Source organism: Triplophysa dalaica, chromosome 6 (assembly GCF_015846415.1).
Source record: "Triplophysa dalaica isolate WHDGS20190420 chromosome 6, ASM1584641v1, whole genome shotgun sequence".
Taxonomy (NCBI): domain Eukaryota; kingdom Metazoa; phylum Chordata; class Actinopteri; order Cypriniformes; family Nemacheilidae; genus Triplophysa; species Triplophysa dalaica.
This window is the reverse complement of record NC_079547.1, coordinates 2,373,502-2,399,962: the sequence shown is the minus strand read 5'-3', so window position 1 is coordinate 2,399,962 and position 26,461 is coordinate 2,373,502. Positions and strand designations below refer to the sequence as shown.

The following is a 26,461-nucleotide window of genomic DNA, read 5'->3' as shown; positions in this document are numbered from 1 at the left end:
GCTCCACGGGAAGTCGAAGACTCGTGTAATGTAAAGTTACACAACATTTTATAAGGTACATGTGCCGCGCTGGTCGTGGGTTATGTGAGGGCTGCAAGTGTGCGGCTGTACTACAGGGAGGTTGTCGGTCGATATGGAGCCAATAAACAAAGATGCTAAAAGCAACCCGGCCGCCAGAGCTAATCTCTTTTCGCAGATATTTTTCTGGTAAGTTAAGTGTTGATAAGCCCTACGACTCGAATGGGTTATAAGGGGACGGGTGGTTGATAATGCTAAAGTTTGAGTTTATCCATGCTGATTAAAATCACCTCTTAACACCCTTTCTTCTTTGAAATTGAAACTAAAACCTTAACAGACACTTGACTTATTGTACTGTAGTAGCTTTCCGGTGGCTTGGTGGTTAGAGATGGTGTTAGCAAGGGTCGTGGGTTCGATACCGGCGATTGCACATACTTAGAAACATGTGTGTAGTATAATGCAATGTAAGTCGATTTGGATAAAATGCGTAAATGCAAATGTACTATCCTATTGTTGGTAACTTACCTGAGGTAAAAGGCTTATGCTCCCTCATTTGTTTCATAATAATTCTTCTTAATAAATAAACGTTAACACAACAGTGTACAAAAAGTATTATGGGCATAGAACATACGGTATTTTTCCTAAGGATAACGTCTAAACTAAGCTATCGTCTGTTATTTGAAGTGTCTTTATCTGGAGTTTGGTCCAGCTCCCCCACAGCTTTCCTTCCTGAGAGCTTTTACAGCAAACATATCCTGAACATTTCCAGTAAATGTGTGTGTTTTCACATTTACAGCTTTCTATGTGATTACGTCTTATTTTAGGTACTTTGTTTCAGACCTACAGCCACCTGGTAGAGGAGAGCGTATGTTACGTAAGGGATGATGCAAAGGACTTATTTGACGATAACAGCCGGCTGCTTGTACATTATTCAGCTTAATACACAGCTACTTGGCAACTGAGGGAAAAAACTAGACATGAAATGTGATTTTAAAATATTTTTACGGAATGAAGACCAGAAAACAACGTTCAGACAATCATTTGTAAATATAATTTTATATATGTTATAAAATATATATACATTTACTTGGTCAAAGAGGAATTTTCAAAATGATTTGCGGCATCCGGTTTACAGTGTGTTATTACTTTTAAGAGGTTGTTATCTGGGAATAACGAACCTGCAAATGTCTGGACTGTCCAATCAGAATCAAGCATTCCGACGAGTCGTGTAATAATGTCATTTCAAAGTGTTTCCCTACCTGCAAAATCGTATGTGTTTGTTTTTGTTGAATGAACGCTTTTCACTTTATAAAGAACATGGTTGGTACACTATGCTTCTGTCGTCACTTATCAATAATTCAGCATATTTCAGTGTTCACGTTCTCTGTTTTTGACATCAGCTGGCTGAACCCGCTTCTCCGCATCGGATCTAAGAGAAGACTGGAAGAAGATGATATGTACAATGTGCTTCCGGAAGATCAGTCTAAAAGACTTGGGGAGGAGCTACAGCGGTGAGTGAGCCGCTGGGAATAACACGTGACTGTACACCTGGGGGATCTAAACAAACCCCTAAAGAGACTTTGTGTGAAATGCGAGAAAGCCAAGCTGGTCCGGTTCTAATTAAGCAACATTGGGATTGTGATTGGCCTCATTGGTTGGTTCATTCGTTAAAGGAATACTTCACCCAAAAATGCAAATTCTGTCATTTACTCACCCTTAGATTGTTCCAAGCCTGTTTACAGTTCTTTGTTTTGCTGAACACACAGGAAGAGATTTGGAAGAATGTCAGATCTTACCCACCATTTACTGCCATAGTAGGGAAAATACATACTGTGGGAGTCAATGGGGGGGAGGGTGAGATTTGATAATCTTCCAGATATCTTCTTGTGTGTTTCTACGCAATAAATGGCTTTATTATGGTAATCATATTTCACCAATAGTTTAATAATGATGCGACTTGTCTTAACCAGCAGCACTTCTAATACATTTGGGAGCCGTATGCTAGAACCAAAGGCTAGAACTGGATTTGGAAGGGTCATCTGTTTCTATTAAAAGAGCAGAGGGCTTTGCATAAGGTGGGGAGAACAGGACATGAGGGTTATGTTAAGTTAATGGTCTCTCTTTACCTGCTGATTTTAATTATACACCATGAGTTGACAGGGAGTCTTATTTAATTATGGCAAAAATTTTGCATGTCAGCACAAAGTCAAACTCTACCCAGTTTACTCTATATACACATTATAGTGCCAGATTCATGTTATTCCACAGAACATTGTTTGTCCTATTAATCTTTCATCAGAATCTTATAACTTGCTTCACCTTAGAAACCTTTTGTCTTACCTTTTTGGCTGACATCACATTATGAGCTCAGTTGGATAATGATTTACAATAGTCAAATAGTGATTTATGAATTATGCTACAATAGTTGATATCAATTATTTTTTGTTGGGAGTTGGCACTTAAACCCAATTTGAAAACCCAGTTTGAAAATGTGTGGGAAATCAAGTTAATACATAATCCATTAGATTATGAAGACACTTTTCTTTTGGCACTTGTGTACCAAAAACATGTATTAAGTCTAGAAAATAAACTGAATTTGATGTCAGACTTATCTTGTCAGATGTTTGCAAATGATGTGGATTTAGTTTTGGCGTTTGCCTTTATTTGTACAGCTTAGTGATAGAGAGGACAGGAAGGTAAGTGGGAGAGAGAGCTGAGGATTGGTTCGGGAAAGGACCACGAGACTGGAGAACCCAGGTCGCCTTATGCGCAACCACACCACATGTCGTAGCGCTGCCCATGACGCTATCGGCTCCAACGTGACGATAATGTTGTTGTTAATGTTTAAGGGTATCTGTTTGTTATATGTTCTTTTTATCCAGAATTGAGTATTTTATGAACAGTACACAAAGTTCGCTGTTAAACTGAGATTTTATTCACTTGCCTTTACATTTGGAGTCTTTCACCTTGAGGTTTATAACATGATAACAGATAAGCAGATAAATCATTCACTGAGCAGTTAAGAAAACCGTAAGCGATGCTTTTTCTCCTGTGGAAACTCTGTCCTTCATTAAAATAACACCTCCATGCATAGTTTTTCTCCGGCTTCAAATGATGAGCTTTGAAATGGATCAGTTCTGCTTCATTTAACACAGCTTTGGTCTGTGACACTCATTAGTGAGGCTTTTATTGCCATCCACAGCGTTGTAAAGCCAGGGGGCCAAAGCATGAACACAAATGTCCTGTCTTGAACCGAATGTCAAGTTGACATCTACTTTGTTTGAACCCATAAAATAGCTTAGCTTATGATGTTTTTTACCTTTTCTAAAACACCAATAGCAAATTATGTAAGAAGCGTATTATGTCTCGTGCCTCATGACATTTTCCATATGGCCTTGTGTGCTATATTTTCATATGACGCTCTTCGCGTGGCCTGTGTAACTTACACTCATGTGACCCGCTCACCAGGGGGCCCTCGTGGTCCAGAAATTTTGATGTCAGCATTTTTCATCTTGTGTAATAAATTGCTAAACATTTTAAAGCCATGTTATTTTCATGGAGTGGGTCTGTATATTTCTAATTTGATATAGCACATCCGCATCTTTTTTCTGCCATTGACAGACACTGGGAGAAGGAAGTGGAGAAAGCAGCAAAAGAACTGCGGACACCCAAACTCAGCAAAGCTATTATCAGGTGCTACTGGAAGCCGTACGCATTACTGGGAATTTTTACTTTTTTAGAGGTGCGTTTTGCTTTACTAAACTAAGGTATTGAAGCTTTGTTCTCTGTGACAGTCTGAATTTCTACACCATGTTTAGTTTAACTATTAAACCAATATCCCTGACTAATGTAGAATGACACAGCACAATCCTGTAAATTCTGTCGATCATTCGCTGTCTTGATGAGTCACACATCTGATGTGGTGTTTGAACAAAAGTGTTGCACGCAAGTTATTTTCATAGATAGAAAACATAGAGGTCTATGTGAAACAGCATACATATAATGTTTGCTCACACATCCATTACACTGAACGCACAGGAATGATTTGACACATTAAAGAATTAGTTCACTCAGAAATTAAAATTGTGCCAATATTTGTTATTCTCCTTTTTTTCAAACCCACATGAATATTTGGATGGAGATGTTTTGCAAAACGTCCAAGCAGCTCATTTCCATGATTCCACATGATGAACAATGAGGAAAAATCGGCATTAAGATAACCAAGAATTGATGTCAATCTTGAATCAGAAAAGCTTTTAAAGGCTGGTAATGTTTTATACTTTTCTCTTGTGCTTTTTGCACCTGAGACCAGAGCATAAATCCCTCATTGAACAGCATCTGGTAAGGAGTTGCGTGGACATTTTGTGTATTGATAAAATCATACCGGTTACGATTAAATGTGGGTGAATTAAACTTGTCCTACTTCAAAATAAAAAGTCAAATCTGTTCAGCCTCATCACAGGTACAAAATATGCACAAGATCTCATTTCCTTCTCTCTTTTGTCTTTCTTCTTTTATAGGAGGTTATTAAGGTGGTGCAACCAGTGTTTTTGGGAAAACTCATACAGTATTTTGAGCGCTATGACCGCAATGACACGGCAGCGTTGTATGAGGCTTATGGGTACGCAGGGGGCGTCTCTCTCTGTGTCCTGTGTCTGACATTAACGCACCACCTCTACTTTTTCCGTGTACAAAGAGCTGGAATGAAAATCCGCATTGCAATGTGCCACATGATCTACAAGAAGGTCAGACTTTCCCAAAAAAATCATCTTAATCTGAATTAGCAATATGGGAGTAGCAATATCAATAAGAATTTTGAGACGCAAAGTGAATATAATTTTAGTTCCAAAGGTCTTAAGAGAATGCTTACTCCTTCTGTGGTTTTGTATGAGTACAACATTGAAGTGGTTGTCACAATATTTTGAACAAACGTTTTGGATTTTTTTCTTTCAGGCGCTGTGCCTTAGTGCCACGGCGATGGGCCAGACAACCACAGGGCAAATTGTTAATCTCTTGTCCAATGATGTCAACAAGTTTGATGAGGTAGGAATTTCCCCCAACTTTTTCATCTTCCTCTTGTGTCATGGTGACCGATGCACGTTTTTAACCATTGCTTTCCAATATAACAAGGACTGCATATCCAGACAAACGCTGTTTATGTCGTTCACTTTTGGTTATGAGTCAAAAGCTGCCCATATTGCAACATGAAAAGGTACCAAAAGGACTTCAGTTGCTGTGTTACACTTAAGCAAGTGTTGAGAACGACAAGCAAGGACCCCAGCAGTTTAACTAGTAAACTTTAACAAATTTAAACCCTCTTTTTTTTTCAAGCCAGCCCTGTAATTCTAAATGAGGTAGAAATGTCACATCTGTCTATGGCTTCCTGTATTTACCCAGCAGACATCATAGGGATCCTGTCAAGAATAAGAGGAAGCGCATGTTTTATTTTGAAAGCCCAAATTAGAACTTGAATGTCAAGTTCCTTGGATTCCAGTAGAATATCTCAAAAACTCTCAAGCTGTGAACTGCAGCCTGACTCATTCTTAGGGGCTCATCCACCATTTTTTTCATGTCATCTCAATTTTTTCTTCTCAGGTGACTATTTTTCTGCACTTTTTGTGGGTGGCGCCGCTTCAGGCTGCTGCGGTGGTCGGCCTGCTTTGGCAAGAGATCGGACCATCGTGCCTCGTAGGGATGGCAGTTCTAGTTTTTCTCATGCCGCTCCAGACCATGTTTGGTAAACTGTTTTCTAAGTACAGGTATGTACTCTGAATTACTCTGATATGAAGAGTTAGATTAGTTTTGGGAAAAGGGGAGATAAAGCACTTTTGGAAGAGCTATCACACACTTGACTTAAGGCTGATCAAGATGATGTATGAATCATTAGTATAGGAGGTTAAATAACTATGTTTATAAACCTTGTATGAAGAGGTTACATTTTTCAGAAATTGAAGAAACATTATGTATCGTATCTTATATCTGTTTCTCTGTGTCTTTCTCAGGGCTAAGACTGCAGTCCACACAGATAATAGGATCCGCACCATGAATGAGGTGGTGTCTGGCATACGTATAATTAAGATGTATGCCTGGGAAAAGCCATTTGCAGCTCTGGTTAGTGACGTACGAAGGTAAATGACACTTCTGGCCTGCTTATGCTGACTCAACTTGAACACTAGGACACAGGCAGCAAAATGCTTTACAAATGCTGGAAGGTTTCCAGTGGTTTTATAAGTATTACATCACTTTATTTGACTGTAAAATCCCAGGTCAGGTTTTTTTATGAGTCAGAGTATATGCTAAGGCAGTGGTTCTCAAACTTTTCATGGTACGGCCCCCTTTTGTGTAGAGTGCATCGCTTTGCGGCCCCCCTTATAAAAACTTGTAATCTGAAACTTAGAATTTGAATTAAACCAAAAACCAATTCTGTTATGCAATTCTGGAACATCAATACTTTTTGTTGGTGTTCTTATTTTTCTGATGTTTGATTACATAAATATTTTGATAAATGTGACAAAATCTGTGTCCCCCATCTTGGGACCCCCAAGGGGCCACAGCCCCCAGTTTGAGAACCACTGTGCTATAGCACAAAGAGGTAAAAATTATAATTTGGGATTGGTGTCAGAAACTATCCAGTTATCAGTGTTTCAGTCATATATAAAAGGGCCGGGGATACCTGAACATGAGACTTGTCATCCTTTCATCACCCTTATGTTTTTCCAAACTCATATGACTTTTCATTTAGTAAAACAAGGTGAAATGTTGAAGAATATTACATGTATGAACTTGGCAGACACTTTACATTGAATTATACTACACATTTAGTTTTTTGAGTAAGTGCAATCTCTGGTATAGAACCCATGACCTTGGAGTTCTACAGGAAAGCTACAGGAAAGCTATTTATGCTGTCAGGGAAATTAATAGTGACCATTCGTTTTTTATTATGCATGATGTCAACAATTCTCCTGTTCTGTTAGACTTAAGAAAAAATCATAAAGGATGATGAGGAAGATTAATTTTTAGTTGAAATCTTTCTTGATTGTAGAAGTTCATGTCATTTTACCCTCAGCTTGCGACGGCAGAAATATTTCATGCAACACAAACAACAAACAGTTCCTTCAATCTTATCTGTGTGTTTCTTTTCATTCTTTAGATTGAACTTCTCAAGGTTGATATGGACAATAAAACACTGCTTTGTTGTTGTTGGCTTAAAACGACTAAAATAGCTCTCTTATGTTGTGTTTCTTTCAGGAAGGAGATCTCGAAAATCATGAGTAGCTCTTATCTCCGTGGACTGAACATGGCCTCGTTCTTTGTAGCGAGTAAAATCATTCTGTTTGTGACGTTCCTCGTGTACGTGCTGGTGGGAAACACCATCTCTGCCAGTCGCGTGTTTGTGACCGTGGCGCTGTACACCGCCGTTCGCCTCACCGTCACTCTGTTCTTTCCTAATGCTATTGAGAAGGTGTCTGAGGCGGCCGTCAGCATCAGGAGAATCAAGGTGAACTTGTCAGACAGGCTTGAAATGGTTGCTTGGACAAGACGGTGTTTAATTTTTGGAAAAATGCAGTTTCGTGTACAGTGACAGTTTTGGAGATAAGATCTTACAGTCAGATACCTGGAACATTTTCAAACTTTCCTCTCTCTGGCTCTGCTGTAATGCTTCTGGTGTCGATTTCAAAGTTAGTTAATTTTAGATTTGCCTCCACGTTCCCACTGACGCATCGGATGTTGCATAAGCCAGGACTGTCTGCTTATGAAAGACAGTAGTAATGTGCAAAGCAGATTATTTATTTCCTCCTCTGACCTCGCATTGAACCCACGTTCCTACTGCAACCACAGAAACTCAGAAGTACTGCAATAAATACACTGTCTTTGACTGTAAAATTTGTATTACAGCAGATTTCGGTCTCTTATTGCAGAAGTTTCTCCTGCTGGATGAGCTGGTTAAACCCCAAGGTTCACTTGCTCACGTGGGGAAGGAGGCGTCTGTGAAAATGCAGGATGTCGTATGTTACTGGGACCAGGTGAGATAATTGTCCCATAGTCGTGAAAAATACACACGGCACACAAATCGGCTCATATTCGAGCTGCTGTAGTGTCCGTTAGGCTCTGGGAGTTTTGGGGGAAATTTCCTAAGTAAGTTTTATCTAGAAAGCATGTTAGCTCTGTCATAGCTTTTTGACGTTCCCTTATGAATTTCTAATATTTAATCCAATATATCTAATAACTATTTAGTTATTAGATATATTGGATTATTTATATAAATGATTATTGCAAACTCTTAAATCCCTCTTTTTTTATTTCATTTCATTTTCTGATTTAAAGCTTCATTCTGTAATGTTTGCCTCTTATTTCAATCTCCATTTGAAACCGAAAAATTACAGTTATTTTACAAATTTAACTTTCCTTTAAATGACGTCAAATTGTAATTCATAACTATAAGCTTACTCTTGTGAATTAGGGTAAGATAAGGAGAAAGTTTAGATTTTTTATTTACTGGCTCAGTAACTGATTTAGGTTCATTCTGAACCAAAAAAGTCACGGACTTTAGCTTTAATTTTTTCGTCAAGTGTATATAAGTTCAAATAATAGTGTTGTATAATATATTTGGTCACTACTATGCAGACTCTGGACTCTCCAACACTCCAAAATGTGTCTTTCACTGTAAAGACGGGTCAGCTATTGGCTGTTATCGGTCCTGTAGGCGCTGGCAAGGTCAGTCCCAATTATTTCTCGCTATGATTTCATAATATTTGCGAATACAAAATGGCTATCATGCACATGGTTTTGATTGTCATGTTGCTCTCTATCCAGTCGTCTCTGCTCAGCACGGTTTTAGGTGAACTTCCTGCTGAGAAGGGCGTAATAAAGACCAAAGGTGAGCTGACATACGCTTCACAGCAGCCCTGGGTCTTTCCGGGGACCATTCGAAGCAACATCTTGTTTGGCAAAGAGCTGGAGCCCAAGAGATATGAGAAGGTTCTTCGAGCCTGTGCACTCAAGAGGGTGAGACACCTGTTCCTATTGTTCAGCTGCTAGAGAATGACGCTCACAACACAGCTGTTCTGGGTTTGATTCCATCGTTCCACAACGATAACGTATTTTATATTAATGTGTATAGGCCTGTTTCTACAAAAAAAAAACTCTCATCCATCACATGCACACATCACATGTTGACTGGACTCATCATATATTAATAAACTTTAACTATTTTTGAATGCATTGTATTTTTATAATATTTTCTCATCCATTCATATTTTTAATAAAACAGTAAATTTGTTTGTAAACTGGATGATTATAGAGTTACTTATTTTACAGAATATTAAAACAAAAATTGACATATAGAATACAGCTATTGTTAAAGGTCCGGTTGAACGTGCAGTTTCTGCCAATCTTATGTTAACCTTGAGTAGTATTGCATACTTTGTATCTTCGAAGAGTTTTTAGTATGATCACATTTATAAAAGATAGATACAGCTTGACGATTATTTACAAAAACGGACAACCTCCTGGGGCTGTAGGGGGGGGAACTAAGTCACAAGCAAACAATACTTCATAGCATTATCCCTGCATAACTGTTTTGACTCGCTATAAGTTTGTGTCGTTTACATTATGCACGCACCCGTCGATTGCCAACAAAACACAGACATATGACTTGGTTTCACTTACCCTGTGCAGTTCATGTCCGGCATCTTTTAGCACTGGGACCACTCCTTCAATCAGTTTCAAATGATCTGCAAATCCAGCGTTTATATAACATCCATCACTGAAATGCTGTTAACAAACAAACACACCTCAAATTCTCTCACTATCGCAAGAGTAACGAGCAGCAGGCCCACAGCCAATCTTGATGGTAAACTGGTTTTCCTATAGTGGTCGGGCTATTTCTTTCGCCTTGCCATGGGTGTGCTTTTCCAGGAGAATTGCACAATAAGGGACTAAGAAAAGTTATGTGATGTTTTTTCATGTTCGAAAAAAACTTTCCGAAACCTATACGAACCTTGGGGGAGTGTATCGAGCACAGAAAGATTATGTAATACGTCCAATTTGTGTTTTGACAAGTTGACCATTTTAAGCATGAGAAGCACGTTTAACATTGTAAAGAAGTCAGAATGACTATAACTAGTACTGTTTTTATTATATTAATAATTTAATAATATTTGCTGGTAATTGTTATTGTAACTTGTGATATAGTAAGAATGCGGCTTGAATTGTGCTTTAGGACATGGAGCTGCTTCCTGACGGAGACCTTACACTGATCGGAGACCGAGGAGCGACTCTCAGCGGAGGCCAGAAAGCTCGGGTCAACCTTGCCAGGTATATTACTTCCTCCTGTTCTCAAGTCAATCATAAATCATTTCCATTTTAGCTATAAACTGGTGTCGCAAATACAAAGTTTTTAGAAAGCATATATGCTCCATCTTGAAACTCATTTGAATTCAATACCATCTAATTAATTACTGCGTGATAGTAGGTTGCATTTTGAGTCATTGAATCCTTTGGAATAACTCGTATCAGGTTTAATTGAATTAAAGACAACAGTAATAGGTCAAATAAATATAAATGGATTTAAAAAAAGAAGAGACTTCGATGAACAAAACATTTTGAGTATAGGACTAAATAATGAACATTATCTACTTAAAAGTGAAAATTTATTCGCAACCGAATCATCGCTGTGTTTCAGGGCTGTTTATCAGGATGCTGATATTTACCTGCTGGATGATCCGTTGAGTGCTGTGGACGCGGAAGTGGGTCGTCACCTGTTTGAACAGTGAGTCTGTCCTCTCATTAAAGATTGGGTAGCACACGCAGTTTCTGCCAATATCATATTAATATTGGTTGCCTATAGAGTAGTGTTGCATAAGTCATATCTTCAAAGAATATTTAGTTTGATGAAATTCATAAAAGAGTGATAAAGCAGTACAATTATTTCCGGAAAAAGACTAGCTGCTGGAGGCAGGCAGGGGGACGGAACTACTGGATGAGCACAATATACATCATCACATTAATCTCTTCATGTTTTGTACATAATACATTCTTGATAAAGGGCAGAGACCCCCAGGGGTCGGAAGAATAATATGGAGAAGAGATGTGGGGAGAATGACGAAACTGCAGGGCTGTGTGAGCCAGTGCTTCCTGTAACAACAAAACTGAGGAGAATGGTCATGAAGCGATTGAGAAACACTGTCTCATCTTTAAAAACCAAACACATTGTTTTGTATAAGTGAGAGTGTATCACAGTTCACAAAAGAAGGGAAGGAGTCTGGAACCGGCGAACATTTAAATAAAGTTTAATAAAAAATAAACAAACAATAACACGGAAGTAAAAGGCCGGCAGCCACCTCATGGTCGACTGCCTGCTCCAAAAACATAAACAAAAACTTAAATATGTCTGGGCTCGGTCCTCTCTCGTCCGTAGTGCTGTCGCTCGTCCTCTTATGCTCCTGATCTCCTCCGTGAGATATACGGGACCGGTGTGTGCACGGCTGATTCACACTCACAACACTGGCCCCTACCATTATTTTGAGAAAACATAGATTTTTATGAATCAGAAAATTTACATAAGAACGACTTAATGAACGATTTACACAAAAAACGGTTCTGCTCGTGTTTCATGAATAAGGCCCAATAAATGAATGTCTTAACAACGTATACATTGCTCTTTGTAAGTGAAGGTTCACTTGATAAATGCATCATATCTATAAAAACTGAAAACATGCTTTCTATAAGTGAATGCTCAAATGCATTGTCCTTACAACACTTGTGTGAGCAATATGCACATTGTAAAGACAATGCATTTGTGCATTCACTAAAACAGAGCATGTTTTCAGTTTTTATAGATATGATGCATGTAACAAGATTCAAAGTAGGGAAGGAAGGAGACGGGAACCGGCAGACATTTAAACATTTAATCAAATAATAACACCGTAAATATACTGCCGCCAGCCCCTCGCGGACGACCGCTGGCGAATAACACAAAGTAAATAGACAAACCACAACTAAAACCCAGGCCTGGTCCTCTCTCGTCGACGGTCCGATCGCTCGTTCTCTTATGCTCCCGATCTGCGCGCACAGCTGGCGCTCATTAACACTCACTCACCGGCCTCGAATCACGGTCTCGCCCCGCCTACTCCACTACAATGCATTTATCATGTGAACCTTCACTTATATGAGCAACGTGCACGAAGGTTCACATGATAAAAGCATCATATCTATAAAAAACATGCTCTCTTTAAGGGAATCCACAAATGTGTTATGTCTTTACAACATGCACATAAGTAATGCCGATGCGGGTTGGGTTGGGCACTGAAATTGTCACTTTATGTGCGGGGCGGGCTGTGGCGGCTTATTAAATACAAAATAAAAGAAAAACTATCTATGTTGCGTGTAATCTCATGGTTTCCAAGCATGTTTAGGCTGAAATAAAGCTTGTTTTCATTTACATTACAATGCCTAGTATCTCTATTTAATGGTCTATTAGGGCAGGATGGCATCACTAGTGCACATTGCTCTTATAAGTGACAATACACAGGACAAACACGTCATATGTTTAAAAACTGAAAACATGACCCATTATGAATCCGGCATTTTACTAACATTCGTTTGTGAAGCATCCCGGTGTACAGTGACTTCACCTGATGTCTTCTGCACATTCTGTTGAGAAATAAAACTAATCCACAGCGTCTTCAGAGGCTCGATATCGGGAGTAAATGAAGACTTGTGTTCAGTCTTGCATCCAACAACAAAACACCTTGTCTGTTTAGAAAGCATTCTTGTAGCTCACTATAAGTAGTCCAGCGTGAATACAATGGCGGACAGTGTACAAGTCGATGAGGACAGAGACTGAAGAATCCATCAGCAGTCATGGGCAGGACTTTATCAATGTGATTAATGTGAGAGAATGCCAACAGCTCGTTCAAGAGGACAGTAGAGGTTATTGGGGATTTTAAACAAAATGAATGAGTGGATCATTTTAGGGTGGTCCTGTACGCACACTCCATACATAACTTAAAATGTATTAATTTAAATGTGCATTTCCTGGATTAGTGGGCCTTTCATATATGCAATTAGCTGCTAATACCTGTTTTTATATTCCTCTAGGTGTATTTGTGGAATTCTAAAGGATAAACCCAGAATCTTAGTTACTCATCAGCTGCAGTTCCTGAAGGCCGCAGATCAGATCCTTGTTTTGAAAGAGGTGAGCCGTGGCACTACACACTTCAATCTTAACTCTTTCCTTGCCAGACTTTTTAAGTTGCCTGCCAGCATGAATGAACGAAATCTTCATTTGGTCTTTTTCTATCTTCATTGTTCCATAAAAATCCAACATTTAGACAACAGCTGAGATCATGAGTATTATAATTTTGTGATTCTCAAGAAATGTTGGTTTCAAGATTTCGTCAAACACACGATTCTCGTAAACAACTGTTCCCTTTATATTTATTTAAAACAAGATATTACATGTTTAAAGGACCAGTTCACTTTCAAAATAAATGTTCATGATAGTTTACTCACCCCCATGTCATCCAAGATGTTTATGTATTTGTTTCTTTAGTCGAAAAGAAATAAAGGTTTTTAATGAAAGCATTCCAGGATTTTTCTCCATATAGTGGACTTCAATGGACTCCAAACGGTTGAAGGTCAAAATGACAGTTTCAGTGCAGATCAATGGGCTTTAAACGATACCAGACGATGTATAAAAGTCTTATATAGGCGAGACAATCGGTCATTTTCAAAATGACTTCACGATTATTTGTGTTTATAAAGCAAATACATTTTCATTTTTTTAAGAAAATGACCGATCGTTTCGCTAGATAAGACTTTTATACATCGAACCGTTTGAAGTCCACTATATGGAGAAAAATCCTGGAATGTTTTCATCAAAAACCTTCATTTCTTTTCGACTAAAGAAAAAAATCATCTTAGATGACACGGGGTGAGTAAATTATCATGAACATTTATTTCTGAAAGTGAACTACTCCTTCAATGGCATCAATTTCAAATTATGTGTGGGGTAGTAAATGCCAACGTTGATTAAATAAACCAAAACAAGCGAACTATCTCTTACTTTCTCAGGGACACACGGTGGCACAGGGTACGTATTCTGAGCTTCAGCGCTCGGGAGTGGATTTCACCTCTTTGTTGAAGAAGGATGAGGAGGATGAGATCTCGGCCGAGAAAGAACCTCCTCGCTCACCCCGCAGCCGAACCTTATCTCAGAACTCCGTTCGATCACAGTCGTCCTCGGTTCTTTCTGTTAAAGATGAAGCTGATAAGCTTCCGGTAAGATTTTGATCGGCTTGTGAAAAAATTCCATTCTTAAATGGTTAAGTGGCTCCATCTAGTGGACGAGTGTGACTTTCACCTACAACAGTATCATCATGACAAAACACTTCTTTAAGAGAAATGAACTGTACATTTACGCTCCGTTGAATTGATTTGCGTTTTCGTGCTAGGCGGAGACTGTGCACACCATGGCAGAAGAAAGCCGCTCAGAAGGAAACATCGGCTTCCGTTTGTACTGGAAATATTTCAGAGCTGGAGCCAACGTTGTAATGCTGGTCTTCATTTTAGTGTTAAACCTCCTCGCTCAGGTACGAGACGCAGTAGTTGTGCCTCACAGAGGTTTACACAGAATTTCTTGTCACTCAATGATGTTATCGATGTCCACAGGTTTCTTACATTCTTCAGGACTGGTGGCTTGCATACTGGTGAGTGATCGGTCTGTTGTTTTTGGCACTTTGCCATTTCTTATTTGACACCCAGCAGATTGTGTAAATGTGACACTAAAGGAACAATGATTGACAGGGCCACAGAACAAGAGAAGCTCGACAACCCTTCTAACACCACCAGTGGCATGAATGCTACCATCTCTCAGCCGCTGGACCTGAAGTTCTATCTCGGTATCTACGGAGGTATGATCAGAGCTTATATTTTCCATATATTCGTGTCTCTCACTATTTCTGGACTTTTAACTCATTTTCATCATCTTCAATTTGCAGGTTTAACTGTGGCCACCGTCATCTTCGGCTTTATGCGCAGTTTAATCATGTTTAAAGCTCTGGTGAGCTCAGCGCAGACGCTGCACACCCGCATGTTCAACTGCATCCTCAGGACACCCGTCCGGTTCTTTGATATCAATCCCATTGGTGAGTAGAACAGCACTTCCTGCAAGCGCTGAATGTGACCAGCAGAGGGCAGCACATGGCAGTGTGTCATGTCAATTGTATCGGCCTCAAAGACTTGTGGGTAACTGTTTTACACAGTGTTGCAGTGATTATTATAAATGATTTATCCGTGCACACATTTTTTTTAGTTCATTTGCACTTTTGATCTTTAATCAAAAACATAAAGCTCCTCTTTACAACAACTCTTTACCACATGATGTCAGTAACAAAAAGAGGTAGGACTATACTGTTTTTCCAATGGCCAGCCATTTTAAGCCCCTCCCTCTAGGCCCAACTTAGCACAAATCCAATCAAAAAGGGAAGGGCAAAATAAAGCCATAATTTTTTTTTTACAAAAGACGTTTCAATCGGAACCACGTCATGATACAGAAAAAGAATCGCAACTTCCATTTCATGGTGACTTTAAAACAAAAAACAGCAGTAGGGCGGATCCTTTTTGATCCTTTTTGTTGGCCTGCAAAGATTTTTATGGAAAGGAATGACATTTTAAGTGCTTAAAACAAACATGTTGGCACGTTTTTATTTTCAGACGCTTTAGCCTAGATCAATAAAATGTGTGAAGTCAAGAGACCGATTTTACTCAAGTGACCCTAAATGTTTAGACTGTAGTGTACATAAGAACATTTACACTCTCTCAGGTGGTTTTCAAGTGTCTGGAAGAGATGTCCACTAGCAGATAGTAAAGCAGGACGATGTGTTGTCATCATGTTTACTTTAGATTTCAGTGTTTACCTTGCAGTGTTGAGTAAACGGCATCATCCGAGGCCCTTGGTGCTGAATTGCTCATGTTTGATGTGAAGTGTTTAAACCATGACTGCGGGTGTGAAGAGGAAAACTTTGAGTTGGTTTCTACGGGAGCTCTTAGTGGCTGTTTGACTGAATATGTTCCTTCTGTTCTTATCTGTGCAAGGTTTCCATCATTCTCTAAATAATCTCAAGACCGTGCCTTTTATAAGCTTTATTACTCTCTGATGGTTTTTGATATTGAACCTTTTAAGATAGCATTTCACCCAGAGCTGTTGAAAAACAGAGTTATGACACTCACATAGATGTCCGTTGGAAGAATGTGATGCGGAAGTATCTAATGTCAAAGACTGCACTTGAGCCCATTCATTTCAATGTCTCCCAAACCCATTTGCTGTACAGTTGGTGAAATAACAGCATGTTTATACATTTCAACGTGTTGGCGGACATATCTTATACTGAGATTACTCCCAAGACAAAATGCTACTATAATTCCAGTCAACGTAGTCCTCAGTGTACACTATGTGCTAATATATTTAACAATATTTATGTTAATATTGTTGCTGTTGTCTGTCCTGCTAAAATCCATTCAAATAAGTTGAGAGAAAGGATTTGATTTGAACTATTGGAAGCTCAATGAACCACGTGACCACACGGCAGCGATATAGAGTGTCGTAACTCTGTATTTCAACGGCTCTCAATTCAACTCTTTAAAAGCGATTTAAAAACCTGAGCTCATGAGAACATTACTTTCGATTTGTTTGAATGAGGTTACATCAATTTTCCAGAATTGGTTTACAATACATTTACAGTGGCAGTTTATGGGCCAAGGGTTTAAAAGTGGAATGTTAAAGAAAGAGTTTTATTGTTAAATAAATATCTATAAACAGGGCTGGAAATAGGTTCCTTTTCAAATGTATTTCACTACAGTTTTCAAAATACATTCTTTAAAAAGTAATCTGTAACATATTTCGTTAGATTACACAAATGTTGTAACTTAATCTAAATACTTTGGAATACTAATAAGGTACATTAAACAAAGTGATCATCAAACCGAGGACTTTGCTTTCTCTGCTTATTATTTTTTTACAGTTTTCCCTCATTAGACATTATAGTACACGTTTCTAAGAAAATAAGTCATAATTATGAGTTATAAACTTACAATTGTGAGAAATAGTGAACTGTGAGACAAAAAGTCGCAAGTACCTAAAACTCACACTTATTTAATCATATACTTATTCAGAACCCAGATCCCTCTTGTTTTGTTAAAAATTATACAAATTTTGCATAATGGCAAGGGGTATGAAACTTGTGAGCGTAATTGTCTAACTGTGAAAATCTGCAAAAGCATTATAAAAAGAAATCACCAATTGCTGTATACATTACTTGCCTGTTACAGATTTTTATTCATGTTTAAATTAAATAAATATATAGACACTAAAATTCCAAGTAATCGCTTTGGTAATCTACTTTTCGGATGTAACTGTAATTTGATTACCACCCACTTTAAAGTAACTGTAATGAAGTGTAGTTACTCAAATTTTGTATTTTAAAGTTACATTTATTTCGTTACTCCCCAGCCCTGCCTATACATATAGTAAACACACAGGTCCCAAAATCCTGATGCTCCAAAAAGTACATACATCCATCATTAAAATAATCCAAATGAATGTTGAAATGAAAGAAAGAAAACAATTCATGTTTGGAGCTAATTTATCAAAACAATCCCATTTGACATTCAATTCCAGTATGGATCTTGAAAACTCATCTGTTTCTCTCATGTCTTGTGACTATTTGTCATGTTGCTTGGTTTTCATTTTGCTTAATATATAATTAAATTAGTTTTTTTGTCTATTTTTTTAGCTTTACTTTTCCTTTAAAATGTTTTTGAAAGACAGGTTTTTTCTCAAACTCCTTTTCTTTTGCTATCATTGTGCATGTCATGTCAGGAGAATAGATATTAGATGTAACCTTTGATTCAACGCCATTGTCTCGCTTTCAGAGAATTCTTTACATTTAAATTAAATTTCATGTTAGTTTCGTTTATTATCACATGCAGTCAGAGTTTGATGAATAATACACATATAATCTGTAATTGCCTCTGCTGACTGGCATAAAAATGCACTTGTCACTGATAATTGTGGTTCGTGCCACAATGTACAGTACAAAGTTTGTATACGACAGCTGATATGGCTATTGTATACCCGGTATATAGTTTTTGGACCCCGTGTGATGACCTTAAGAGCAAACAGCAGCCCGTGTGTGTGTTATTTTTCACTGGGAGCTGCTTATCGGGGTGTTCCTGTTGATAACGTGAGCAAAAGAGCATTTACAAGTCTCGATAGTCTAATAGATAGTTTTATGAGTCTGAACGCGTCAGGTGGAGTCATTTTACCGTGATGCAGTTATCAGCAGCAAGAACCACAATTACAGCAAATACACAAATCTGATACTTCTTTAATGATACGAATAAAAAACGCTGTGACTTGAATCGACTATTAATCCATATGTTGCAGCCACTGTTTCTTTGATAATTGTAATAAAGAATGGTCTTAATGCTTTTTATTTCTTTGGTCCTGGTAATCTCAACATTAGAAGCCATAAACGCTTCTGACAAATGACAAACTGATACCCAGTGTGGTGCCAGTGTCAATCTAACACGCTCGCTTTTGTTTGCTTTATTTGTGTTTAATCTCATTTATTGTCCTGCCGATCACTCAAGACATGGGTTAAAAGGCCTTTATGGCTGCTATTATTATAACCAGTGAGATAAGAAGTAAATGGAAATATGTCATTGTTATTGATAAAATAATGCAGCTTGGCACGACATGTGACTGTTATCAAATCAGTTTATATTCAGCTACATAAAAGGAATAGTTTACCCAACATTTTTATTTCGTCTTAATTTGCTCACCCTCCAGTTGTTACAAACCTCTAAACATTTCTTTGTTCTGTTGAACACAAATGAAGATTTTTTTTTTATGAAAGTTTGTAACTAAGCCGTTTTGGGTCACCATTGACTCCCATTGTATTCTACTATTTGGAGCGATGACCCAAAACGGCTTACTTTCATTAGAATATCTTCATTTGTGTTCAGCGCAACAAAGAAGTGTAACTTCTGATTGTAACAGCTGGAGGGCAGTGTTGGGATAGTTACTCTGAAAAAGTAATTAATTACTAGTTACTATTTACATTTTCAATAGTGTAATTAGATTACTGTACACATGACTCTTTCCAAAACGTATTTAATTACTTATTACTAACGACTTTCTATATCCTATATCGACCTTGATTAGTTAAGTGATTCAAGGTTAGACACGAAACAACTCCTAATTCATTCAAATAAATAACATAAAACTACATAAAGTAGTATAATTAACTGACTAAAGTAATACAAATGTGAGAAATATTCATTAAAACGTGCATTTTAAAGTTAGACTTTGAATTTGAATGTCAATTCCACAATTGTATACATTACACAGTATTTAGTTCAATCACACCAAGTAATTGTAATTAAACCAACACTGCTGGAGGGTAATAATGACATTTTCATTTTTGGGGTAAACTATTCCTTTAAATTACACAACAGGGCCGAGATGCAAATATGATAAAACATTACAAATTACGTAAATATTACGCTATTATTGTGGGTGTAAAGATATATTGTGGCATGATGTATATGTTGCTATATAAAGAAAAATCTTTTACAGTTTACTTCTCACTTGTCATTTCAGGAAGAATTCTCAACCGATTCTCCAAAGACATCGGTCAGCTTGACTCTCAGCTTCCTTGGACGTCTGTGGATTTTATCCAGGTACGTTGTGTAGTTTTGTCTGTTAAACACCATGAAATATGTTGCTGACTCGGGTATATTACATTTGCCTTTACTTGTGGGGACGTGCATTATTCGCTCTGGTAGACCAAGTGTTGTGAAGTAACAACATATTGTGGCTTTTCTCCAGACAAATGACAATGTGGTCAATATGTGGGTGACACTCGTCACTTGAAGAGCTCAGAGGGCTATTGTCTCAAATGTGACCATGTGAATAGTCGTTCAGTCGTTCTGTGCGGCTGGAGGACTTTCCTTTGGTCTCTCTTACTATGAGAAAACTCAAGTCTTTGGTCAATTGTGAGCACTTTCTTATTTTAGCTCTTTTCTGGCTGTATGCTAATTCGCGTCGTTCCAAACATAAACATCATGTTGTCTGATGTTGCCGCCCAAAGTTGAGTTTTGAGCAGCGAGACCTCGCTCTGACATTATTTTGTTCTCCCGCACGGTGAGGACCTCATGAAACAGAAGTGCTTTTGTCACTTTGTGTTCCTCCATAGTCTGCGGTCATTCCCACAGTAACCTTAAGTTGTTAACGTGGTGACGGAAAAGAGCCGGGCATTATGGGTAATTTGAAAGAGATTTAGTCGTGACAGCATGACGCGGCACTTTAAGAGCAAGCTTACTGTTTTTCTCTGCTCTCTGTGATAAACGCTCATGGTTAAAAGGAGCGACCAAAACCACTAAGTGCTTTAATGACCCCCGCAGTCAACCGTTGTGACGCAGTATGTCCACGGCTCACTTCCTTTCTTTAACATTTTTCCCCATCAGGTGTTTCTGCAGATCATCGGCGTCATCGCTGTGGCATCATCAGTAATACCATGGATTCTGATTCCCGTGCTGCCTCTGTTGATTTGCTTCATGTTCCTGCGGCGCTACTTCCTGCGGACCTCGCGTAATGTCAAGCGCCTCGAATCCACAAGTATGTCAAATCTTCAATTTGGGCAATTCTGTTGTACAACAAAGACGGTATTGAAACTTGTTAATATTCCAGAAAACAATCATTTTTTACAATAAAAAAATATAGATCGATGAAATTGAATCGAACCGTAACTAGTGTGTCGTTATACCCCATGAAGGTTTTCTGTTATTAAAATTCTCCTTTCGTAGTCTAGTGTTGACGTCTGTATATTTGTGTGTCTACAGCCCGTAGTCCAGTGTTCTCCCACCTGTCGTCCTCTCTGCAAGGCTTGTGTACCATCCGTGCCTTTAAAGCAGAGGAAAGATTTCAGCAAGCGTTTGACGCCCATCAGGATCTGCACTCAGGTCTGTGCATGAGTCGCCCTGAAGTTAAGAGAGTGCTGAATTTCTTCTATGTTTGCTTTTTTGTAATGTGAATTATCATATCGCACAGAGGCCTGGTTCCTGTTCCTGACCACATCACGCTGGTTCGCTGTGCGCTTGGACGGGATGTGCTCTGTGTTCGTGACCATCACAGCCTTCGGATGTCTTCTGCTGAAAGACAGTGAGGAAACCAAATAACAGCTACTTAGCTCATTATACGGAACAGTATTTGCAGAAACACACTTTTTAAAGGAACAGTTCACCCAAAAATGTGTAATTCTGTCATCATTTACCCTCGTGTTGTTCCAAATCTGTACAAATTTCTTTGTTCTGATGAACAGTGAGAATGATATTTGGAAGAATGCTTATAACCAAACAGATCATGACCCCATAGTAGGAAAAATGACTTTATCATTTTTTTCCCCTGATGAACACAAAAGAAGACAAAGAATGTTGGATAGCAAACAGTTCTGGGGCACTTTTGACCATCATTGTATTTTTTTCCTACTATGGGAGTCAAATCTATCCGCTTATAAGCATTCTTCCAATTATCTTTCTCCGTGTTCATCAGAACAAATTTGGAACAACTCGAAGGTGAGTAAATGATGACAGAATTTTCATTTCCATAGGAGGGTATTCAAAGTGCCCCAGAACTGTTTGGTTTCCTACATTCTTCAAAATATCTTCTTTTATGCTCAACAGAACAAAGAAATTTATAGAGCGATTTTGTCTTACAGGTTTGGAAGCAGGTGCGGTAGGTTTGGCTTTATCTTACGCTGTCACTCTAATGGGAATGTTCCAATGGGGCGTTAGACAGAGTGCAGAGGTAGAGAACATGGTAAGAACCTCATTTACCTTTCTTCTTAACCACTGTTCTAGGCCTTTATTTATAGCTCAATTGACATTTATTGCTCTTATGATGTTTTTTCTTAGATGACCTCAGTAGAGAGAGTGGTGGAGTACACGGAGCTAGAGAGCGAAGCGCCATGGGAGACCCAAAAACGCCCTCCTCCTGATTGGCCGAATCGAGGTCTGATTACCTTCGACAAAATCAACTTCTCCTACCATCCAGATGGACCTGTTGTCCTCAAGAACATCTCGGCCATGTTCAGACCCAAAGAGAAGGTGAGTCCAGCATAGCAGCTTCAGGGCGGCGTATCAATCTCTGTCGGACGTGTGAAATGAAGCTTTCTGTTCCGCGTTTGTCAGATTGGAGTCGTGGGGCGAACCGGCGCAGGGAAAAGCTCTCTGGTATCGGCGCTCTTCCGTCTGACGGAGCCTGAAGGCAAAATCTTCGTGGACGGGGTCTTGACCTCTGAGATCGGCCTGCATGACCTCCGGGAGAAGATGTCAATCATCCCGCAGGATCCCGTGCTGTTCACGGGAACAATGAGGAAGAACTTGGACCCCTTTGGCCAGCACTCCGATCAGGATCTGTGGAACTCTCTTGAGGAGGTACAACCTGTTGATCATTTAGATGATCCAAAATGCTCAGATAGCTTGATTATAATTTCAGTTGTAAATGATTTATTTTTACCTCATTTTCAAATGTAAACCATAACCACAAGCTGTTATTATGGGGTCTCAAAGTCCACCTATATGAATAACTGCATGCACTTGGCCGTCCGTTCAAAGGTCCAGCTGAAAAGTGTTGTGGAGGAGCTGCCTAGTAAACTCGAGACGGAACTGGCCGAGTCTGGATCGAACTTCAGCGTGGGTCAACGGCAGCTCGTCTGTCTCGCCAGGGCCATCCTGAGGAAGAACCGAATTCTCATCATCGACGAGGCCACGGCAAACGTAGACCCTCGGTGAGATCTCAAACCAGAAGCTTATACGTAAATATATCTAGAACTGAGCTTTAAGGTCACCCATGTGTTCTACAGGACAGACGAACTGATCCAGAAAACCATCCGTGAGAAGTTCAAAGAATGCACCGTTCTCACCATAGCGCACAGACTCAACACCATTATAGACAGCGATCGCATCCTGGTGAGTGTTCGAGATCAAGACCTCGAACGAACGATTATTTTACCTATAGGGGGCCATAGTATGAGATATCTTAGAAATGATTTTCTTAAAATGCGTTTTCGCAGGTTTTGGATGCCGGTCGGATCAACGCGTACGACAATCCCTATGTTCTCCTAAAAGACCAGGACAGCATCTTTTACAAAATGGTTCAGCAGACCGGAAAGGCAGAGGCAGCGTCACTGTTGCACTCCGCCAAACAGGTGAGCAAAGTCGCACCGCGCAACTCCTGTTCCTCCTTCACCGGCATCGTTAGTTTGATGCATCCGAATACTTGTGCCAGAAACCTTCAATGCACTGCGTTTAAAAGATCCCAGGCCTTTGTGCTGCCAGTCAGTATTAGTTTCCCCTCCTGAGCGTCATGTTGTTCGGCCGACAGATCAGGTTCCCTTCTGCCTCCTTCAAGCAGTGAGCTCATTCCAAGCAGCGGCCCCTCTGGATCCGACCGCCTGGGCTTTCAAACACACATCTTAGCTGATATTAGACCACTCCACCATTGTGCGGCGTGAATAGCAGCTCAATTGAGAGTACATCTGATATTGTGGCCAACTGTTTGTCGGCCGCGCTTTGTGTCGCCGGGACTTTCTCCGGCTATCTTCGGGGGGTGGGGGAGGGGGGCGTGCTTGAACACCAGGTGCTTTTTCCTCCTTTTGTCTTTACGCTCATTGTGAGCCGCGGGTGCTTCGGAATACAATGCGAGGTTTTGATTACTGCATAATAATGATATTAAATAAGGGGGGATTTTTACTCGCATTCAAGCTGCCGTGTTCCGTCCCCTGTGTTTTGAAAAGCATTGTCGCGGAATGGTTTGGGAAAAGAGCGACGCCTTTTATCCTGTTCCAGGTCTCATTAAAGGCCGGTATGCATCACGCTCTTACGATCTCTTCGTTTACAGGCGTACATGAACTCCAGTCCGGCCCACCAGCCAAACGGCTTTGCCACGACAGGAGATGGCGGCCTGGTTATCTTCGAGACGGCACTCTAACCACCATGTGCCCGCCAAGTGTCTGTATGGGACACGGCTGCTTCCAGCTACCCCAGCGGGGTGATGTGGTAGAAGTTCTGCCCCCATCTTTCCCAGAGATCCCTGATCGCTCAGGCTGAGCAGAACTGGGGATTTCGTCCGTAGACATCAACGGGTCCAGAGAGGATAGGGCTGTTGCTCCAATCATGCAAGAGGATACAGACTTCACGTATAAATACAGACTTCGCACACCAGCGTTATTATAACTCAAAGAGAACTTGATGAGACATACTGATTGTAAAAAAATGTTTTTTATATACAGTACGTGCCTTATTATTCAAATGTAGTATTTACAGATATTCATATGGCCAAAGAGATTACAGTACAGCTTGACTCTGTCTGATTGGTTAAATCAGTGCCTTTATACGACTGCCTTTCTTAAGAGGATCCCATACAAGACATGTTTTGTTTATTTATTGATTCGTACACTCCAGTTGCCTTAATCATTATAATCATATGCGGGAGAGTTTATAAACCATATTAGTATTTGCTGAGAGCGTTCCGTTCATGCTGTGTTTTATAGAATGTGGAGGGGTTCTAACATTTCAAGTTCCTGTGCAATATAGACAATACTGAAATCTTTTGCTTTAATGTCGTCTTTGATTTAATAGAAAATACATATATTTTTATAATTTGTGAATTTGAAAGGAAACGAATGACTGGTGCAGAGGCCAGTTCAATTTGATCTCTTGAGATGATTTGTATTTTAATGTCTTAAACAATTCCGTTTCTGAAAAAAAAAGAATTGTGTGTGATTTTTTTTGTAGAAACTAAATCAACAAAGCAGTACTTACCGAAAAATATTAGCAGCTATGCCCAGCACCCTTAATTTAACAAATAAACCAAATTTGATTTAACTTCTGGTGGAGCACATAACTGTTAAATGAATAAAAAAAATGAATAAAAAAATCTGTTAATGCAATTATTTGCATAGCATTTTTTTCAATGACTTATTACTACATAAGTGATATGCCAGGTTCAAAAGATTTGTATAATATGACCATAAAAAACTACATTGATGAAACTTCTTTTGGATGACTGAATTGTGCTTATATCTAATGTTACCAGTTGAATACATTGTGCATTAAGATCTAAATATGTTCAATTTATTACATTTTATTATTGTTAACAGTTAGGACTGTCTTCTACACTGTAAAAAATCTACTTAAAAACGTAAGCTAAAATGCTGCCTTCAATTTTGAAGTTGAATCAAATGAGCTTTACGAGTCATCTGAACCTAAATGACGTTGAACTGAATCAGTTTTCATCTTAATGATAATATAATAACTAAGTTGAAATGTCATATGCTTTTTGTGTTTAAATATGAGTTTTGTAGGTCTTGTATTATTTTCCATCATGTTTAATTAGTACGGTAAATGTTCCGTCATATCAGATTCTTGTACTTTGATATTTATCACAAGGTCTCGTGATTAAACCTTTTTTAAAACCCAGTTGTAAACATCTGTCTATATATGCACACCTAACCTGAATTTATTTCCATGCGGTTGGATTACGGCTGGAAAACCCCCTGTATCTAAGAACGGCCTCCGGCGCTGAACTTTGTCACTTTACATCTCGCTCCATAATGGCTTAAAGATTTGCTGCCGGAGGTTACGACAGGTATTTGTTTACAGTCTGTCATCCATGTCCCATGGTGTTTTCAGACCATGTTATGTTAAGGCATAAAGGAATTAACCTGAAGGCAAAATCTTGGATTGAGCGAGAACAAGAGGCAATGTGTTAGGCAAGCAGGCATCGAATCACAGCCCCTTGTCCTCGACATTTGTGCCTTTGTCTGTAATCGTAACCATCATCTCTAGAGTGTAAGTGATACTGTAGGCCTTTCTTCTCTTGGATGGACAAACAAAAGTGTGAGATCTTTGCGGTAGAAGATCCTATTGTGTTCGGTTCAAAGGTGCTCACAAGAAGGAATGCTTGCCTTTACTCTTCCACTGAAAAAGCACTTTCAATTCACACTGGTAATGCACAAAAAAATGAGAGAAGATATGAAAGGCTATCCAGATCTATTATGATAAGAGATATGTGGTTGTCCTCCCTTACAGGAATGATCTCATGCCAAACACACACATTGGTTACTTCACCTCTTAATCTTGTGATTCTCCTCCGTTTCTTTGTATTCTTTCATTAGAAACGAAATGAATATATGTTTTTATGAACCGACACAATATTTCATTTTATTATATATAACTTCAGCATAGTGTTCCTGAAAGCATAGTAAAAATTCTACTTATGTCTTATGTAATGTGCCATCTGTTTGAATAATGAGAAAATAAAAAGTTTTAGGAAAGAAGCGTTTCTTAGGTTAGGTATGAATGATAAAACTATAGA

The 26,461-nt window shown here is 39.0% G+C and overlaps 1 protein-coding gene across 1 annotated transcript; it reads left to right on the top strand.

Annotated features, from left to right (window-relative positions):
- Positions 1-25,553, top strand: abcc4 (ATP-binding cassette, sub-family C (CFTR/MRP), member 4). The gene is made up of 30 exons (XM_056750586.1): positions 1-207; positions 1,419-1,529; positions 3,640-3,760; positions 4,539-4,763; positions 4,972-5,061; positions 5,614-5,777; positions 6,021-6,146; positions 7,267-7,516; positions 7,938-8,042; positions 8,644-8,733; positions 8,833-9,024; positions 10,241-10,335; positions 10,703-10,789; positions 13,120-13,216; positions 14,095-14,301; positions 14,475-14,612; positions 14,692-14,729; positions 14,827-14,933; positions 15,021-15,167; positions 19,685-19,764; positions 20,551-20,701; positions 20,926-21,045; positions 21,134-21,244; positions 21,801-21,901; positions 21,997-22,188; positions 22,273-22,518; positions 22,699-22,871; positions 22,947-23,052; positions 23,157-23,291; positions 23,984-25,553. The coding sequence occupies exons 1-30, from the start codon at positions 134-136 to the stop codon at positions 24,071-24,073; spliced, it is 3,969 nt and encodes a 1,322-aa protein (XP_056606564.1). The 5' UTR covers positions 1-133; the 3' UTR covers positions 24,074-25,553.
- Positions 25,554-26,461: the final 908 nt, after the last annotated feature.

Excerpts from the sequence above, each read along its gene's own strand:
- abcc4 (XM_056750586.1), top strand. The coding sequence starts at position 134 with ATGGAGCCAATAAACAAAGATGCTAAAAGCAACCCGGCCGCCAGAGCT. Across the intron at positions 8,043-8,643 it reads TCGTATGTTACTGGGACCAG|ACTCTGGACTCTCCAACACT; the intron begins GTGAGATAATTG and ends ACTACTATGCAG. Across the intron at positions 20,702-20,925 it reads CAAGCGCCTCGAATCCACAA|CCCGTAGTCCAGTGTTCTCC; the intron begins GTATGTCAAATC and ends GTGTGTCTACAG.